Genomic DNA, 14326 nt, shown 5'->3' with positions numbered 1-14326 from the left:
AAATTCATGTTTGCTGGAGTTTTGCTGCCTCTAGGATATCTCTTTTAGTAAGTCTTCCTTATGAAAGAAGCTGTGAACTGGCTCTAGATAATAACAAGCAATATTTTATAACTCTGAAATGTTATGAAAAAGCAACTTTTTTATCTCTGGCAGATAGTCTAGATAACAGCTCCATTGACTATTCAAGGAAAATGATAAACTTCTAAAGCTTGATGATTCAATCTATTGTAGCTGCAGGGACACAGTAAGAATATTTGTGCAAAACACTGAAGAACAGTTCTGAACACTAATGTGCTGAGATTACTAGAATTGCTAAGACCACTGACATAAACAACTGGCAATGTGCAGGTTTCAAAGCTGTTTTTTCTACTGTTTTTTATAAGATTAAAGACATACCTTAAAAATAAGCACTTCTAAAAATAAAATCTTCTATTGCAAAGAGTGTCCATGATATTTTTATCCACGCCAGTATTTTATTTGTCAGGGACATTAAAATGTTATATATATAATATAGAACACAAATTGTAAAGGAGGCAACATTCTTTAGAAGAAACAGAAGAACAGCTTTTTTTCACTGCACAGATAGTTTTCTAATTCAGTATCTTCATTATTCAGTATCTTTATTATTGTAAATAGAAAAATATTTAAAGGACATTCTGCACTGCAAAAGAACACTCTAGACATTGGTCTGTGGTTCTTCTGTATGTCTATAGCACAAAAACATTTAAGAGACAGCTTCTGCATAGCTGAGATTGTTAAAATCTTACTTTTCAGACAACACCCGAGGCTCTACAGGGAAGCTGATGCTACGTAGCTAGTTGTGAAAAGTAACATGCCAGTTACTATAATTAAGGAGCAAAATATTTATATTGTATGCAGGGCACCTTGATTAGAAGGTTTTTAGAAGACTCGCTACAGGCAAGTGTTAAATACTACAAGTTAGTTCTGTGAGCCAGACAGAATTCAGACAACCAGAGATAATGAGACTATAAAGATAATATGTAACTAGCAACAGTCGTGGCTTGCTTAGGGATACATGTAAACACAGTCTGGTTAGAACACTTAACAGCATCAATGTGGAAAAAAATAGAAAGGATAAAGCAAACAATACATCAAATGGTTTGTGGGCAGTTTTCAGTACATGCATGTTCTGTTTTAATGCTGAGAAGAAATAACATGTCATGACTACTATCTGCAGAATAAAAGCATTCAAGTTTTTCCCACAGAAAAGATATCCACTCCTGCTACTCTTTCTCCAGTGTTATTGTTTTCTCTATGTAATGTGGTAGCTGTCTGGGTTCATGCTGCCTTTAATTCTTCAGAGGCAGTTCCTTCCCTATTTTCCTGTCTTAACAGAGTCACTGTCTTCTCTCTTCACTTCCTCAGGTGTCTCAGTCAGAGTTGAAATCAAAGAAAATTAATTGTTGGAATGATGGAAAGTCGTAGTCAGTCTGGATGGGAAACAGACATCTAAATGACAAAAGCCATAAAAATTACAATTGCTCAATGAGAAACAGTCTCTAGGAGTAAGCCCTGAACAGGTTACCCAGGGAGGCTGCAGGTTCCTTGCGACAGAAAGCTCTAAATGATGGGTAGAGCAATTAGCCATCAGGGGTAACACAGGTACAGCACACCGTGCTTTCGAGAAGTATGAACTCAAGGAATGACTGCATTTTGTATCATGTCAATGAAAGTAGTTTGAATGTAACTAACACAGTCCTCATTTTTATTTCCAAGCAGGCTACTTCCTGAATAGGTATTAAAATCACTATGTTTGGACTTCTTGTTTGCTTGTTTTAGTCTATTATTAATTATACATTATGTTTGTGGAAATCTCTCTGTGTAGTCATACAGATCTTGCATTGGTTTTAGCCTTGGCCTTTGACATTTAGATATCTGTGTATCTATTTGTATTTTTGTCATATTCTTCTCTTCGTATACCTACTGGATTTGATAAGAAGTCCCACTAAAATGACAATTACAATCATAATTAATACAATACCTGTAGCTTTTCTTAGTCATGGAAAGGCTTCATAAGGCTAAATTAAAATTCATTAAAAATAGCTTTATTTATTAAAATTGGCTCAGGTTTGTTGGTACAGAAATTAAACTTGGGCATGGCAACTGCATTGTCACTTCTAATTTAGATAATTTTTTTAACTCATTAGTCTTACTTTGTGTATACCCTTTCCTCTTAATGAGAGCAGAAAGAGAATTTGCAGCCTACTGAGTTAGCCATCGTAATTGTAAGCTTGTTTCAGGTCCTCTCAAACCACAGGTTTTGTTAAAATTATAAGCCAATTTAGCAACAAAGCCCTGTTAATAAATATAGTCCAGTAGTGTTTTTAAATCAGAAGTAAAATGATCAGCTCTTTATGTGTTTGTTATGCATATAACAGAACAGAAGGTCTCAGCGCAGCAAGATCGTATCTTGGTGCAGCTGGATCATATGCTGCCCACATTTGCTGATTGTCATGGTGATTTATTGTTATTATCAAAACTTTCCTATTTCTGCATACTAGTAATTGTAGGCTATTTGTAACATTTATGGCCAAAAGTACTGGCAGTGTACTCTGAGGTTATATCTGTACTAGTAAATTGAAGAAGTAGAACTTTCAGGATGTTAAAACTCAGTTATTGGTAGTTTTAAATGGTTAGAATCAACCTATAGACAGTTTGGGCATGTTTCCACATGATTATCAGGGGCAGTTCAGGCATTAGCACAGGCCATTGGCCATTTGCAGTTTGCGTGCAGACACCTTCATTTGAAATCTAAGAAAACATAATAGTCTGGATCTGATTCATTGTGTGCCAGTGAGCCTCAATGGCAAGGAAGAATCCTGGGAACATAACCTATTTGTCAGTCCTGGTGGTTTGAGTATAGAAAATATCATACAGGATATGCAGAAGCAGTATTTTTCTTTAAATAGGTTTGTAGTTGTAGACATAACTCTTTGCATATTCATGTAGCAAATATAAACTTACTCCATCAACAAGGAAGGAGAGGAGAATGAGGGAGTGGCAGTTGGTCATACAGGTATCTAACTGCTGCTGTCTTGCTTAAGAGGCTCTGCCAGGTCATCCTGACTTGCCCTTGGAAAGGGATGACTTGTCACTGATTGCTTTATGTCTCCCAGTACTTGATTGAGAGTAGATTACGTTGGATTAAAATAAAGAGTGGCTCTTTATTTTACAGGACAAAAAAGAAGCTCATTGGGAATTATAATGTAAGACTATTTTAGCTATATGATAAAGTTTACTTTTAATTCTTGTGGGGAAAAAGGGTTCCTGAATGTTTTAGGCAGGCAAGGTTCATTCAAGTGTCTTGCTATATCTGTATAGCTCTTCAGAACTTCTCAGTTTCAGATTAAAAAAGGGAGCTCTCTTGAACAGAGAGGCAATTTCTGTATAAACTTGTTCTCTTCTGCTTGTTTCTGCACATGAGAAAAAACCTGAGAATAGTAAGCGATGTACTGACTTTTATACATACTCCATAATAATATTGTTCCTTTATTCCTACGCTTACAGGTAAAATATGCTTTTTGCTCTATATATCATAAGATCTGAGCAGAATCATGATCCTGCCTTACAGATAATGCTTACTAATTTCTCAAACTTTCTTCACATGAAAAAATCTTGAGCACAGTCTCTAAATGTGTTTTTTTGTCTCCTCAAGAATTTTTTCCTCGGCTCTGTTGGAACAATTAAGACTATAGATTTCATTGGATTAGTGCAAGTCAATGAATTTAAAATAATTAAAATACCATTATTAACAAAGACCTTTCAGCACTAACCATTATGTGAGGATTATAGTCTATTTGCCCAAATACTAATTATGCTTCATATTTTTCATCCTTTATATGGCTCTTCCGCTTCTGGAAATGCTCCCCAAGCTAAATACTCAATAGAAACCGGATGTGATTTTAAAGCACCTGCAAAGGTAGTGGGATTGGGGAGCCAGGTGCAGGGATGGGAGAAAAGAAAAAGAATATGCTGGTTCTGTCCTGTGTTGACAAAAATACAAACAGTGGGGTGGGGGAGGGGGAAGTTTCTTGTCAATCTGATTAAAACTGTACACAGTTCAATTAGTACCTTCAAATGAGGCTTCTGTACTATTAGCCCCATTGCTGAATTTCTTTATTCTCTGTATAATTATTTCTTCTTAAGTCTTAAAAATTGGGGTAGAATTTCCCTCAATAATCCTTGTTTCTCTCAGTGATATGTTTATGTGACCTTCCCAGTCAACAAAGAATAAGTATGTAGGCAATTCACTGACTCTGATTCAACCTCCATAGATGATTACTTCCCTGAAATGAGCAGAAAGAGTAGCAGCTCATCTGAATTGCCATAGATATTCTTTCTTAGCAGAACAAGGAAAATAACAGCTAAATCAACAGTAGTTCTGTAAATCCCCAAAATCTGATATGCATAAATAACAGCTTTAAATCACAATCTTCTTTCCTTGTCTCCAGAAGCAGAAAAGGAAGCAGAAAAGAAGTCACAGATAATCAAACGAGATTTCTTCTGTGTTATTTGCACTGCAAACATCTAGAAGTCAGCACATAGAATTAAGCTGAGGGAAGTAAAATTTTGGACACAGACAGAAAGAGTAGGATAAAAGCTAGAAATGAGTCAGAGATGACCCTAAGATAACAAGCAGTGTTTATAATTCTTATAAATTCCTCCCAAATGACAAGATTTTTGTTGGTCTCATACTGACCCTGTGAAACTACAGCCCACTCAGGAATTTCTGTCCATTTAGTAAAAGTCCTCCCTCTTCCAAACAGTCCCTGCCTTGTGAAATGAGTGCAGAGCCAGGAAACAGATCTTAGGAGGGGACTTTTCATGGCAGGAGAAGCAGAAATGGGACAGGACATGGAGTTGTGTGGAACAAAAGTGTACTGCTCATTTTGGAGTTAGGGCAGCAGGAGTGACTGCTGACAAGTAAGAGCTCTGGAAGCTTCAGAGGATAATAACCACAAAGGCTACTGGACCTCACGCATGCTGGGGACAGGTAACACATTTTTCTTAAAAATCTCATCCTTGGATGGCATCATGATTCATGACTGGAAGGGAAAAAATGCTGGATTTGAGCATGAGGAGAAAAGTAATTGCTATTGGTTTGATAGAATTTATATTATGTTCTTTAGACATAGTAAAACACCTGAATAGTAGCCTAGAGAAACAATGAGAAGAGACAAGAGCTGTAAAATACACATGACAGTGATCTGTCCACATGACATTGACCATAGTCATCCTTTGCAAGACCAAACATGTTGTTAAACCTGACAAAATATTAGTTCAGAAAAGAAAAACTCCAACAAAAATCTTATACTGTAGCGAAGGTTCTAAGATTGCAGTTTGTGCTTGTTTTACACTGAATATGAGGCAAGACGTCTACTGTACCCAAATTACCAAATAGAAAATACTGAGACAATGCATTAGGCAAAGAGACAGCAAGAACATCAGATGAGGACAGATTTGCAAAAGTTGTGGATAATGTGATACAGAAATTTTTAGGTAAATGTCTAAAAGGCCCCAGTGACACATAAAGACATTCTCTGTGCATTCTGTGGTTCTTTGTGCGCTGGACATCTGAAATCTCCTATTTGTTGTTAAAGGTGGCTGATCCATAGGAGTGGATTTCTAACAGCAGGCAGTGGATTGCAAATGCACAGAGGATGCAGTATCTGCCTAGTAGCATGAATTTACTTTACTCCCTATTTCTAAATCAGGGAGTTGAAGACTAACCACAGTACCTCACTGGCACCATGCAAGTCCCATGGCCCCAGAGGGGAACTGGGAGATGAAATCTATCATGGGAAGCTAAAGCCTACTGCCTTTTTCATGTAACCCCCAGTACATTTGGAGCTGGCAAATAAGACAGCATACATACAGGTGTTTTTCTGCTACCTAAGTAGCACAAAAGATCATGGAACAGTTGGGATCTTTAAGTCTAGTGAAGAATAAGAAATCACTAGAGACTTTGTTCAATATCAAAGTGAGGAAATAAAAGACAGTGTGAAAGAAATTAAATTTAAAATTAGAAGGAGAGGAGTCTTGAACAATGACTGTAAGCTTTCAACATGAAAATAATGTGGGTGAAGAGAAGAACGAAAGCAGAGCAGCATTTTATGTTGTATGGAGTGATCACAACACACTTGTGATGACAGAGAAAGAAACCAGTGAGCAGGGAGAAACTAGGGCTGAAAAGAGCACTGAAAGCAACAGGGAAGTATAGGCTGGAAGAAACTAAGTGCTTGAATAGATGGATGTGTTTGGAGTGAAGAAAGTGCATGAATTTCCAGTTTCAGCCCTAAAGTCAAAAGAAGAAAGGGACTGGAGAAAAGAAGGAAGTAAGACATGTACAGTATTGCCTGCCCGATTTTCTAGGATGCTGGTAGGATCTTGTGAAGAGAATCAAGAGTGAAGAGGAAAGGGACTGAGGAGAGATAGCAGCTAGCAAAGAGTTGGTGTCCTCTGCAAAGATGTTTGGCTGGGAATGTGGCAGGAATGTGACTGCAAAGCATTGACCTCGTAAGGCATAAAGTCGTCTTACTATATTTTTTCAAAAGTTTTGTTTGCTGAAGACATATTTTTTCAAAACATAATATGAAGAGCCCCTGGCACTTGACAAGCCCCACTAGCATCGTTAAGGCTTAGGTAGTTTTAATTTTATCTGCATATTGTGACTTCAGAGTACTTCGCCTCTGGGATAGCATCCCAGGAGACTGAAACCGAACAATTAAGCTGGTAACGAAGCGCGCGTTGAGTTGCCTAAAGCCCGCTGCGAGCGCCCGCGGAGGCGCCCGGCAGGACGGGATGGCCTGTCCCGAAGAGACCCCCGAGATTCCCGGACGCCGCCCCAAGGAAAGCCGCTGTGCCTGAGGGCCAGCTTTGCACACCCTCAGGTTTTTACCGTACGGTAATACCGGGGCCTCAGTTATCGCCTCCGTCAGCAGAGCGGAGGAGAAACGCTTATCTAAGAGAGGCTCCACCAAACAGCGAGGGAAGGGGCAAGCCTCCTGCCGCTGGTGCGATGCTGACAGCCCGGCCAGACCCTGCGGACGGGCAGCCAGGCCAGCACCACGGACACTGCCCCAGCCTCCCGCCCGCTGGGCGCGGTGGCTGCAGGGGGCACCGGACCGCGGGGCCGGGGCCGAGCCCACAGCTGCTGTCGCGCTCCGGCGGCGGTGCAGGGCCGTCCCCGCGGGGCGAGGGTGCGTCGAAAGGGGAGGAAAAGGGTTGCTCCTCCGGGCTGTCGTCTCAGCCGTGACCGCGAACAGCCCGTGTTTACACAGGGCGACTCCCAGGCTCCCAAGTTTAGCGCTGAGACAAAATTTATTGCGGTTATTCCGGGCGAAGGAAGAGTTCCTATGCTTCTGCGGCGGCGGAGGCGAAAGAGACCGGACGGAGAGAACGGGGCGGGGGGCAAGCGACGGCGGGTCAGAGCGGCACCGGGCTCTCCTCGGATGGTGTTCCTTGCCAGCAGTTCGGGAGTATCTCTTTACGATGCTGCTCCTTTCCTTTAAAACAAGTGTTTAGCCGAAAATGCCAGTGTAATAACCCAGGGATTCATCCCCTAATGAGAGATGAGCAGCGCCCTCGGTCAGCGAGCCCCACCGGTCCTCCGGTGCTTGACGAGGGGGCAGCCTTGCCTCCAGTGACTCCCATTCTGTCCCCAGGTGTCATGCTGTCCTTGTCCTCGGTGGAGCCCGGTGCCTCTCCGCTTCTCCCCAGCAACCCCCTATTTTGGGCTGTCGCGTGTTATTTCGGGTTTCTCTGCCGGGCGACCTGCGGCTATGACGGTGTCAGCCCCGGGGAGGTGAGGAGAGGGGAAAAAGGGGGCGGAGGAGTGACAGACATGGGCCTCGCCGTGCCGCTGAGCTGGTGTCATTTGTCTTTCAACCTGAACGCTGTGATTTCTTTTTTTTTTTTTTGCCACGATTATTTTCTGTTATTGGGGCTACGCGACCGCTCGAGGATGACCTTCCTTCTCACTGGAAGCGGGAGCCCCCCGCGCACCCCTCCCCGGCCACCAGAAGGTCGGGGGTTTTCCCTCTCCCCACCCCATCCCCATCCTGGAGCCCTCCCAGGTCTCCCCCCGCTGCCGCGCCGGTGCTCCCTCTCCTCGCGTGACCTTCCCAACATGGCGGCTCGGCCGCCCCCTCCTCCCTCCGCCCCGCCGCCGCCACGAGGGGCCTCCCCGGCGAGGGGGCGGTGGCGCTGTCAGCCGGGCGGGGCGGGACCCGGCCGGGAGCGGGCGCGGGGCAGGGCCGGGCCGGGCGGGGCGGTCCCGGCGCCGCGCACACTGACAGGCGCTCGGCCAGCAGACGGCGGCCGCGCTGGGGTGCAGAGCCGGCCGCGCACCCTCCCGCCGCCGCAGAGGGAACCAGCATCGCCTCAGCGAGGAGACGCGGGGCGAGCGGCGCTGGAAAGCCCCGACCGCCCCCGTACCTGTGCCCTCCGGGGGCGGTGAGTGGGTGTAGCCGCCGCCGATCACCTGGGATCCCGCCCCGCAGCGCCTCCGCCTCCCGTCCTCGCCCGGCCGGGGAAGGCGCCGGCGCCACCGCGAGCGAGCGAGTGAGCGATCGCGCTCCGAGCGGCCGCGGGCAGCAGGACCAGGGCCCGCGGGCGAAGCGAGGCGAGCACTGCGGCGCCGGTGGGGCTCGCCCGCTCTCGGCAGCCGGGGCGAGGCGGGCGGGAGGGGCGGCGGCCCCCGGCCGGCAGTGCCCGCGGCGCGGGGCGCTACAGCCGCGGCAGGATGAACCCCAATGTCACCTACGCCAGTCGCAAGCGGCGGAAACCTGTGCAGAAAATGTAAGCGGCCCCGCGGGCGGGCGGGGGACGAGGCGGGGAGGGCGGTGGGAGCGACGGGCTTCCCGGGGCCGCGCCGTCCTGCCGTGGAGGCCCGGCGGGGGCGGCCGGCGGCGCCGTGCGGGGCAGGGGCGCCCGGGAGAGGGATTGCCGCGAGGTGCTGGCGGGATTGTTACTGTTTTTAGGGCTGTTCCCCCCCAAAAAAACCCAAGGGAGTGCCCGGGCGCAGAGGGTCGAGGCGGGGGAAGCAGGGAGCGGTGCCGGCAGCGCGGCGCAGCCGGCTGACCTAGATTGGGAGGCATCTGAGGTGACGGCTCCGCGCGGTGGCTGCTCTCGCCCCGCCGGAGCGGGTCCCGCGGGTGGTGCCGCGGTGGCTGCCCGCGCCCCCCTCACCGCTCCCGCACTGCTCAGGTGTCTCTGCGGGGAGCGAGTGGTCGGAGCCGGGAACGGCTTGGCCAGTTCCGATCGTTTAGGGCTGAACCCCCAGCTTTAACCCTCCGGTATTCCATGAGATGCGTTTATTTGCCAAAGAAACCCAAATGCTGTAGACCGGTCGAAAGAGGGGAAAAAAAAAAAGTTTAGTGTATGGTGGCTTTTTGTTTGTTAATTTGTCACATTGAAACTGTGGGAACAGCTTACTATCCGAGTAATTTTCTACGATGCACCTGCTTTAGGTTTGCATCCTAGGCTTTGTATGCTCCACTAAAAGGCTGTTCTCATGAGAGGGGCATTTTCAGGCTAGAGGAGATGCTTAACTTGCACTTTCGACCGAAAGTCAAGAATCTATAGGTCATAAAAAGTAGCAAAGCTAAACTACTGAGTTGCAAGAAAAATAAGGAAAGCTAAAGAAATCTTTGTGCATTTCTGCGGGGTACTTCTGTAGATGTAAAATAACTGCCAGAACTACAAAAGCATTAAAGGAGAGAATGACAAATATTTAATGAAATCCTATTGTGAATGATGTGTTTTTAGATTCACAGCAGACAGACAACTGTCTTGGGGGGGAAGGGAATTAGCTTGAGCACTTGCTTCTTTGTGGTTGGAATTGTTAGAATGAATGCATGTAACCCTACAAGTTAGCACAGAAAGTCTAAAAATGTATCCTTTTCTTTTTTTTTTTATTCCCTTACTAGAAAATGCTTTAATTATGAAAAGAGCAGTGCTTTCTTCTTTGATCTTTCTTTTCCAAATAAAAATGTAGAGGTACCTAGATAAATTTACACTGTAGATTTGGACTTTTAAGAATGAAATCAGTGTTTTTTCATGAGGAAATGACATGTATTTGTAGGCTATTAATAGCTAAAGGCAAATAGTTCTGGTTGTGAAAGGGCGAGGTGTTCTGCCTTGCCTGGTAAGATAGCTTAATGTCTGGCTTACTATTAATTTCTGGTTAGCCTTGGCTAGAGGATGTGAAACCTTGTATTTTACCATACTGTAGTGTCTACATAAGTAATCCTTTTCCCTGTATCTACTCGTTATGTAAGTTGTCTGAGCTGCTGTGATTAGTTGAACTTGAAGCCTTTTTCTTTTTTTTTTTTTATTACTAATAGGAACTATTTATCTATTGAGGGACTGTGCCCTTTAGGACCAGAGGGAAAAGTTTCTTCTCAAAATAAAAGTATTCATATTGAAATAGTATGCTCACCCATAATTGAAGCGGAGGCTGATTATTAACATACCTTGTTTGGGTTACTGGAAATTATTTTTATGCGACACATTCATCTCGCATGTAACATTTACATGTTTCTTTTCTTCTCAAAATACCTATGCTCTTTGGCTGCTGCTTCTGTTAGGCCAGCCTTTCAGAACATTTCTGGTGGGTCAGAGTGCTCCAATTTCTCACATAACTAGTTACAGACCACACCTTTAGGCCAAAAAAAAGTGAGACAGGTAGTAAGTTTTTTTTTAACTGATTGATGGAGGGAGGTAAGATGTACTTGGTGCTGGTTAATAAAACTTTGACACCACTGTCATTTTAATCTGTTTGAAGTTGATAATGATATTTCCTACCCTCAGTAGAATTCACAGCTCTTCAGAAAAAAAAAAAAGGTGATACCTTACTGGACCTAGTATCTTTATAGAAGAGATTGTTTCTGTTGATAGTTCTAATTTTTTGTTTGCCATGTATGTAACTCTGAATGGCACATAATAATTGGTAACCTGTGGTGACAGGCAGATAGTCCTTAGAAATGGAAGAAGGTCTTAATATATTGCTATAGTTGTCATTGAAAAAATATTAAATAGAAGAAATAATTCTTACTTCAGGTGTAAATAACTCATGAAAGCCATGGTGGTAACTCAAAACTAGTTTAAGAAACATGCCTCCTGCAACTACCCCTTTTTATTATCTGCCATGTAAAGAACTGAACTTGAAAGGGAATCACAGGCTATTGCCTGACAGTGCCAAGTGTTGAAATGTGCTTTTTTGATTCAGTGGGGAATTACAGTATCACAGCTGAAAAAGAAAAGCAATCATGGGGGAACATAATAGGCAACTGTTCCTGCAATTCATCTTATCTTGTCATGTAAGGAAGAAAAAAAAAAAAGAGGATGCTAAACATGTGCACTCCAATTGCTTGTAATATGCTACAGAAATCACTTTCTTAATACCTTGGAGTCTTTCAATTTCCTCCCTCTTTAGTGTTTGAGCCCTGCGAGTCCCCCTGGCGGTAGCAGGGCTGGGGGGGGGTTCACTCCCCACTGAGACTTCGGGAGCAGTGGGTGGCCCCTGCGTGTTGCTTTGCTCTTTTTTCTGAAGACTTAAATTTCTTTCATCTAGCGATCGTTAAGTGAATTAATATACTAGGATTGTAGTAGGAAGGATAAAATGCAAATTTTATGGAAGTGGGGCTTACTGCAGATAGATTCTGACATGAGGTGAAGGGTATTACATAAGTACAGATCCAACTTGCAGTTTTTATGTCTTTCTGCTTACTAGCTCTGATTTGGTTTGTTTTTGTTTTTTTCAATGTTTGGATAGGAATTGTTTTGTATAACTGGATAAATGTAATAGACAAAGAATGGGGTGGAGAGTTCTAAATGTTTCATACTATGCAGATGCAAAAAGCATAATGTCCTGTTTTTTAGTAGACTGAATAAAAAATTATGATAGGATTTTGTTCTGTGTTATCTTGAATATATTTGACTTTAAGTACTTCAGAGGTTTGACTCAATCCTTAATGATGAATAGTCCTAGTAATGTTAGGAAGCAGAGCAGAGATATTTTCATTTAAAACATTGAAACAGTTTATGTATTCTTTGAAGGCAAACAAACAAGAAGTGCCAAAACAAGCTTTCAGAAAGGAAGTTCATCAGAAAAGAAAAATAATCATTGAAATATTCCTTTGTGTAAAGCAGTATCGGCTACAAACAGCAGTTTGCACCTTTTATTTGAAAAGGAGGCAATAAAGCTGTTATCATATGTAGAATAAACTTCTTATATATATTTGTCAGTCTCGGTGTAACTGTACATTACATGTAGACTGCTACATAAAATTCGCTGGTTTTAAGGTTTGATTTTGGTTCTTTTGGTTTGGTTTTGGTCAATGTTTCTTGCAAAAGCATACATTTTAGAAAAGAATCTGCAACAAATGGAGGTGTAGGTATGTAGGTAACATGGTCAGTAGACAGGAACATATTTTTTTGTTTCTTTTTTTTCAAGTAACATTGGCTTGTTATCTTAAATAATAGTGAAATATTTTAAAACTGAGTGTTAAACTTTCATTCTCGATTAGTGTTCTGGATGTCTCTATTACTCTGGTTGAGTCCTTCATGCACCAAACAAACTAAAACTCTGTTTACTACTGGAGGACAAACAGTAGCCCAGCATTGGACAAGTAGTATGCAACTGCTTGAGGTTTTTTTAGTAAAACAACTTTATCCCTTCAGCAGCCTGAATCTTTGCTCGTTTCAGTCTCTGCTGAAAGAGCCACTGGAAAGAATCTCTTGCCCTTTCAAGATTGGTTGATGACAACTTTAGTTTTTAAGAGCTTGATGGTCCATGTCATATCTGTTGCTTCCAAAGCAATCATCGGCTGAATTTTCAGTAATCATAAATTCAGTGTGGGAAATAAGAGTAAATGCTTAGAAGTATTTTTCAGTTGCTTAAGTAAATAGAGAATTTTTTAGGATTGTAATACTTGCTTAGTGGTAACTGATGCATTTCATATACCTGAACTACACTGAATTAAATCATATGCGCATTTACTCTTAAATATGAGAGGAAAAATATACATAGCTGAGAAGATTAAATCCATTAGCTAGGTGACTTGTATGTTCTTTCTTATGTCCTTTTTTCCTCAGCAATAAAATTGTTCTGATGAACTTCTAATTAGTTTTTTTTAGGAGAATTATATTTCTTTTAAACGTGTCACTGTATCTTTAGTGCTCTTCTTGCACATTCTTTTATTCTCTTGAGTGCATTTCACAGTTCAGTCTTGTTAATAAGGTATCATGCTTTTCAGTGCTTAGTTGTTTGTTGTTTTCCTTTTTTTTCCCAAAGTATATGTTGTCATGTCATGAAGAAAATAAACTTGTGCTTTCTTTGCGTTTTCTCAAAAACTACTTCAACTTCCCTTTAAAATGATAAAATTAGCATGTAAATATTGAAACTTAATTTGGCCTTTTGATAATGATTAAGACTTCGGTATTTGTGCACTTTATAATAATTTATTGCTGTTAATGTCTGGGAAGGCACACATGATAAGCATGATGATGAAAATTTCTGATTGAGTAGGCTGTAGAAGACCAGTGAAAACAGTAGTTAGCTAGTGCTGTGGTGGCAAATTCATTAAAATTGTTAAATTAAAAATTAAGTGTGCTTGCTTGTCTTGTAGCTGTTGGATGATAAGGGTTGTAGCTCAGTTCAGAGGTTCTGTGTGTACATGGACCTCTGGCCTTGGATTAGGGAAATCAGAAGGTAAAAGATTAAGAACTGAAAGATCAACTTAAAATACATTACCTCCTTTAGTACTTTTTTCTTCTTTTAAATAAAACACATGCATGGATTTAATCTTGACATAGGACATAATTTGCCTTGGAGATAATTTTCTGCAGTGAAGCTAGGGCTGTCTTTAGCATCGAGGGTTTATATAAGTGGATGGAAAATGGTTTAGCTTGCTGCTTATGCCCCTGGCGCTTCCGCCCTTATTCCCTTTGTCACTGAAGGATCCATTTTTATGTAATGGATTTTAGTTGGGTGACAAAGGGGAAAATTAGGGATAATCAGTGTTTGATTTGGAGGGAGAAAATATGGCAAGATTTATGCTGCAAATAGTAGTAACATAATATTCAAAAATGCTTTCAACTAGTTAAAAGTAAAAAACGAGAAATCATTAGAAAATCAGTGTAAATTAGAAAAACAATCAACAACTGATATCCTGATGAGATGACTGCACAGTTGCACATAATTTCAACTACTTTGTCAAATTGTGAGTTTAAAGTAAACCAGAGGGCAGTTGTTAAAATAGAGCAGTCTGCTATTTAGTTTGAAAAGTTTATGTGTGTTGAA

At 42.3% G+C, this 14326-nt stretch overlaps 1 protein-coding gene across 1 annotated transcript in view; it reads left to right on the top strand.

Moving 5' to 3' along the window:
- The first annotated feature begins 8271 nt into the window (after positions 1–8271).
- The window catches only part of AHR (aryl hydrocarbon receptor), a 57574-nt gene continuing 51519 nt past the window's right edge, over positions 8272–14326 (top strand). Inside the window, 1 exon segment of the mRNA XM_051785912.1 lies at positions 8272–8820. Coding sequence (XP_051641872.1) covers positions 8765–8820 — 56 coding nt within the window. The 5' untranslated portion in view covers positions 8272–8764.

Source organism: Manacus candei, unplaced genomic scaffold (genome assembly GCF_025592945.1).
Source record: "Manacus candei isolate 608988 ecotype Guabito, Panama unplaced genomic scaffold, ASM2559294v1 h1tg000021l, whole genome shotgun sequence".
Lineage (NCBI taxonomy): Eukaryota > Metazoa > Chordata > Aves > Passeriformes > Pipridae > Manacus > Manacus candei.
Note: the sequence above shows the minus strand (reverse complement) of the source record. Positions and strands in the feature narration are given on the sequence as shown.